The 6,000-nt window shown below is 44.2% G+C and overlaps 1 protein-coding gene across 5 annotated transcripts in view; it reads right to left on the bottom strand.

Moving 5' to 3' along the window:
- Nucleotides 1-2,591: 2,591 nt before the first annotated feature.
- The window catches only part of Upf2 (UPF2 regulator of nonsense mediated mRNA decay), a 99,053-nt gene continuing 95,644 nt past the window's right edge, over nucleotides 2,592-6,000 (bottom strand). For all 5 annotated transcript variants that reach the window (XM_031359516.1, XM_031359515.1, XM_031359513.1 and 2 more), the window contains exon 22: nucleotides 2,592-3,859. In XM_031359516.1, coding sequence (XP_031215376.1) covers nucleotides 3,850-3,859 — 10 coding nt within the window. In that variant the 3' untranslated portion in view covers nucleotides 2,592-3,849. The remainder of the gene's footprint in view (nucleotides 3,860-6,000) is intronic.

The following is a 6,000-nucleotide window of genomic DNA, read 5'->3' as shown; positions in this document are numbered from 1 at the left end:
GGGAGGGAGGGAGGGAAGGAGGGAGAAAGGGAGGGAGGAAGAGAGAGAAGGAAGGAGGGAGAGAGGGAAGGAGGGAGAGAGGGAGGGACAGAGGGAAGGAGGGAGAGAGGGAAGGAGAGAGGGAAGGAGGGAGAGAGGGAGGGAGAGAGAGGAGGGAAAGAGGGAGGGAGGGAAGGAGGGAGAAAGGGAGGGAGAGAAAAGGAAGGAGGGAGAGAGGGAGGGAGAGAGGGAAGGAAGGAGAGAGGGAGGGAGAGAGGTAGGGAGGGAAGGAGGGACAAAGGGAGGGAGGGAGAGAGAGAAGGAAGGAGGGAGAGAAGGAGAGAGAGAGAGAAAGGAGGGAGAGAGGGAGGGAGAGAGGGAGGGAGAGAGGGAAGGAGGGAGAGAGAGGGGGAGAGAGGGAAGGAGGGAAAGAGGGAGAGAGGGACAGAGGGAGAGAGGGACAGAGGGAGAGAGAGAGGGAAGGAGGGAAAGAGGGAGGGAGGGAAAAAGGGAGGGAGGGAGGGAGAGAAGGAAGAGAGGGGGAGGGAGGGAGAGAGGGAAGGAAGGAGAGAGGGAGAGAGAGAGAGGGAAGGAGGGAGAGAGGGAAGGAGGGACAGAGAGGGAGTGAGGGAAGGAGGGAGGGAGGAAGATGTTGTACATAAAAAGGTTGTTTTGAGAACACGTGAAGAAGCCTCTGCAAAATAAAGGCAGGCCTCCAGAGAAGCCAACTCTGCCAAGCCTTGGACATGCAGCTCCCAGAGCTGGAAGAAAGCCATCCATTCCTTTACAATGTGCAGTCATAGAACAAGAGCAGTCTACCATGAGCATGAACAGGGAAGGGCAGAAAATATTTCTGCTTGCACTTACTTGTCTCATGTCCAGGGATTCCCGAACATTGCTTTATCCTTACAATCCTTATAATAATCACCTTTGCTTTAAACAAACTCAAATTATCTTTTAAGTAAATAACACTCCAGAGTTTAGACAGCTCAAAGTTAACCCCTAAAATGTAAAGACTTTAGTTTTTAAAAAATTTTTTTCCTTTATACATATGGGTGTTTTGCTTGCATGTGTATCTATATATCAGTTGTGTACCCAGCACTGTCACAGGCCAAGGGTTATCAGATACCTTGGAATTGGAGTCACAGATAGTTGTTGAGCACCCTGTAGGTGCTGAGACTTGAATCTGGGGGTCTTCTGGAAGAAAAGCCTATGCTCTTAACCAGAGTCATCTCTCCACCCTGAGAGTGCAAACACTTTAAATTTCTTCCAATGGGGACCTAGGGCACATTTAATTCCATTTCTGCCCTGAAGTTCCTCATTCCAGATTAAGAGATCTTATGTACAGTGGAGTTGTTAGAAAGCCTGGGACCTCTCTTTATTAGTGGTAAAGTATTCTCAACATTCTAGCATTTATTCCCTATAGTGAAATTATTTGCTGTTTATAATTAAAATCCCAGGGCTGGAGAGATGGCTCAGCGGCTAAGAGCACTGACTGCTCTTCCAAAGGTCCTGAATTCAAATCCCAGCAACCACAAGGCGGCTTACAACCATCAGTACAGCTACAGTGTACTCATATACAGTGTACTCATATACATAAAATAAATAATAAAAATCCCACAATTACTGACCTTGAGTAATTAATTTCAAATTAGTAACACTGAGTGACAAGATACCTGTCAGAATAATTCCTGATCTGCAGAATGAATGCTTCTCTCCACACTCATCTTTATTTTCTAGGGTAATACTAGCATATTGGGCTGGTATTATTGGCAGGGCAGGGGCTGATGGCACCCCTAACTTTGGTTATTCATGGTACTGAGGGCCAAACCCAAGGCCTGACACTAAGTTACAACCCCAATACTCCTTGGTTTGTGATTCTAGGAGTTGTTTCTTCCGTTTACCTTTTCCTCCTCCACGTATCTTATCCCTCTTTGTTCTTTCCACCATGTACTGCCTATGGCCTCTCTGACCGCTGGCTGCTCGGTTTTAAGTGGGTCAGCTCTGCAATGGCTGTTATGTGAAGGCACAGTATGTAAGGGCATCTGAGGGAGAGGGAGGGGAAGGAGGAGTGAGTCTGAAAGTGGGGATTTGTGATCATCTGCTTATCTTTGGAGATGTGGGGAAGGGGGAAGACTAACTTAGAACACCGGGAGGAAGTTCATCCCTTTGTCTCATTATACTTCTTAAGAGATGCAACACAGGACCTGGGTCCTATCTGGCAGGAACTCTACTACCTGCTCTGCAGAGACAATGTATTCTGTGCATGGTGGCACACATTTCTAGTCCCAGCACGTGGGAAACAGGGGGAGGCAGATCTCTAAGAGTAGGTCTTCATACTGAGTTCAAAGGTCCACAGAATAAGTACATTCTGCCAAGGCTATAGGGAGACTCTGGTTTTTGTTGTTGTTGTTGTTGTTTTTCCCCTTTCCTCACTATATAGCTCAGGCTAGCCCTCCAATTTGTGATCCTACCTCACTGGTGAGTTCTGGGATTACAGTCATGTACTACCGTATCTAGCAGAGAATATTCCTTAATAAAGCTTGAAGATGACCCTGGATGATACTAATTGACCCACTGAAAGGTTTCCCAACCAAAGAAAACAAATCATGCCAAATCCAAATTACAACACTTTATTGCAGCATCGGCAAAGGTCAGATTTCTGAAGCTGGTGAAGATTGGGCAGCATTTCCATGTGAAATGTTACAACTTTACAAGTTTTGTTTCTTATTGAAATCTACATGCAGAAACTGAAACATGGTAAAAGAAAGATGCAAAATAGAAAAAAGATGTAATCAAGTTGTAGCATACAGATGTGTTCTTTAACTAAATTCTATGCCTATTGGAAAGCAAATGAAAGACACCTATCCTAATAAATTAACAGGCTGTCAGAAACAGACTAAGAACCCTCATTTCTATTGGGGGAAGGGGAACAAAACGAAACGAAAACGAAAGCAAAGTAAAAGCTCTACTTGTTTCCATATCTTGTTTAGACACAGAGGCTGTAAACCCATGAAGGTCAACAAAATACTCTGATCCGCTTCATGTTGTCCTTCGCTCTTCTGTGACACGCTCGCTGGCACTATTTGTTTTCAATGATACTTACAATGGGCTCAACTCTATCCCCGTTCTTAGGCTGGTATCAGACCTTCTAAACCATCTGCATTAATGCTTTGCATATTAACAGTCTTCACAGTTTCTTTCACTCTAACAGGCAATTTTACATCACTGACTCTGATGGTCAACACAGGTTTTCTCCCTCATCCCTTGCTCCTCTTGAAACAAACTCCTTAACAAACCTTTCCTGGTGGCTTATCTGGCATTTGGATATCTTTCATCATTTTGTTGTCCTGCATGTATGTTTTTACTAGAAGATTTTACTGCTTGCTCTATACTTTTCTACTGTAGTCCTGGAGCCCCCAAGTGTATCTTCTTCCAACATGGGATGTTCAATTCAGAGACACTGTAACTTAAATCAAGTTTAAAACTCAAGTTCATTTCCCCCATACCATTCCCATCTCAACTGTTTCTTCTCCGGCTCAGTCACCTCATGGACGCTCTTCTTGGTGTAACTGCTCAGTAGTCAAGTGAACCTTCTCATTTCTTGACTGCCATTCTCAAGAGAAGATTAACCCTCACGTGATTTCCATTACAAAAGGCCTTTCTGCCTTGTCTGGAAGCGTCGGCTTGTTCCGGTGTTGGCAGAGGCTGGTGTTTCTGCCTCATGGCCCCAGCCTGTCCCAGGTTTAGATTCGCAACTCTCTAGACCGACATGCTGAGATGTGTCCGCTGCTCTCATTCAATTGCTGGAGGACTCCACTATCCACAACATCAGATACAGGACCTAATGAAATGACACGTGCTGCTGGATCAACGTCTCCTAAAGGGACAAACAAGACGGTGTTAGGAACTGAACCACACAGGGCAGGAAAGTGTCAATCATCAGCAACCACCATGCATAGTTAATAGTTAGTGCTTTTTTTTTTGTTGTTTTTTTTTTTTGTTTTTTGTTTTTTGTTTTCTCGAGACAGGGTTTCCCTGTGTAGCCCTGGCTGTCCTGGAACTCACTCTGTAGACCAGGCTGGCCTCGAACTCAGAAATCTGCCTGCCTCTGCCTCCCAAGTGCTAGGATTAAAGGCATGTGCCACCACAGTCCGGCTAATAGTGCTTCTTGAAGATTCTATATGCTTTCCATTGGAGGTACAGCTCCTATATCTTTTCTTCAGCTAATTTCCTCCCCCGATTCCCTTCCTCTCCCATACTTTTGATATGGTCATACACAGCCCAACCTGGCTTTGTACTTACTACATAGGTAGCGGAGGATAATCATGAACTCCTGATTTTCCTGTCTTCTGCTCCCAAGTCATCGGATTATAAATAGGCATGTGCTGCCATACTTGGCCCTCTAGAGCTAATTTTTAAAATGCTAAGAAATCATGGTCTGTGAGTCACTGACATGTATATCATCCAAATGTATATCACCAATATGGTGAAGTCCAACCTCTAAAACATCACATTAACATCTCTGTTGACAGATGTAATCAGTTAAAATACAGCCATGCTGGGACAGGCTGAGCTCCCAACATGAGATTGTTCTCAAAGAAGAAAGTATGGACTCAGACATGTACACAGGAAGAACGCTGTGTGAAGACAAAGACACAGGCTAGGGGGATGTATCTATAAGCTATGGGACGGCCAGCAAACTCCTAGAAGCTGGGATGCTTGCACACGTTCTCCATAGCTCACAAGAAATCAGCCCTGCCTCACATTTCCTGCCTCCAAAACTAAGACAACAAAATTCTGCTGCTGAAGCCACTCAGGGCAGGCTACACTACGGTTTAACAAACAGCAGGTTAGAACAGCAAGAAACTTTCAAGGAATAAAATACAAAACTGGAGAAGTGTATCCTGAGCTGCGTCTACAAAAATTTCTTCAAGAACTGAACTAAAAGGGGTAGGGATGGGGTGGATAGGGACACAATCATTCTCTGAAAGGAAGAAATCAAAGACACAGAAGTCTTTCCTGAAGTAAATGCAAGCAGCTGTCTGAAACAGAATCACTAAGTGCAGTGGATGAGGAGAAAATCTTTGTACACTAGACTTCTAGTAGAGTGCCAAGTGACTCTCGAGTGATTCTAAGAGCTGAAAAAAGTATTTCTAATACATACTTGAGTTAAGGCTATCCTAGGAAATATGTAACAAAACTACCAATTAACCTTAAAATACTGACGCGAAGACATTCCCATGGGGTGCTGTGGACAGAGCCTGGACTTACAAGAGTTGAAGGCCCACCAGAGCTACACACAGTAAGGATCTGTGTCAAAGGAAGCCACGGGCTGGGGGTTAGCTCTGTGGAAGAGCACACACCTAGCTGGGTTATTTACCAATCAATGTAGGCAGGGAATATAATAAAAGTTGTGAGCCAGCTCTCCTAGCTACTTGACAAGATGAGATGGGAGAACTAAGCCCCGCTTAAGTCAACCTGTACAGCAAATACCCTGTCTCAAAACAAGGGAGGGCAAGATGCATTCCAGTAAATAAACGATACACATCTGCAAGGCTCAGAGAGCACTGCAATAGTCCACACGAAACTGAAGCATCCAGGTGGCAGTATCAACGCTTGCTGAAGATGCCACAGTGTCAGCTTTTCAAGACTAACTGAACTGAAAGCAACTTGCTCTGGACTGCAGAAAAATACAGAAAAAAAACCCTAGAAAATCGTTTTACTTAAAGCATATAACATTCAAGGTAAACGCGTATAATTTTCTAAAGGACTGAAGTTTTAATTTACATTCAACTCCTTATCAACTCCCGATTAAGCCTTATCAAATTCCTAGGCAAAGATATTACAACTACTTCAGTAACCAGCCAGCAAGTAAATTTCACTTTAACTGTCATGTCATGTCATGTCATGAATATTAATAACTGGCTTTAAAAAGAATCCATCATCTCAAGAATCGATTTGGAAGCAGTTTCTCAGGTGTTTCCCTCCCTCACACAAAAAACCCCTTACCACAGCACA

The sequence above is a fragment of the Mastomys coucha genome, unplaced genomic scaffold, assembly GCF_008632895.1.
Source record: "Mastomys coucha isolate ucsf_1 unplaced genomic scaffold, UCSF_Mcou_1 pScaffold7, whole genome shotgun sequence".
Lineage (NCBI taxonomy): Eukaryota > Metazoa > Chordata > Mammalia > Rodentia > Muridae > Mastomys > Mastomys coucha.
Note: the sequence above shows the minus strand (reverse complement) of the source record. Positions and strands in the feature narration are given on the sequence as shown.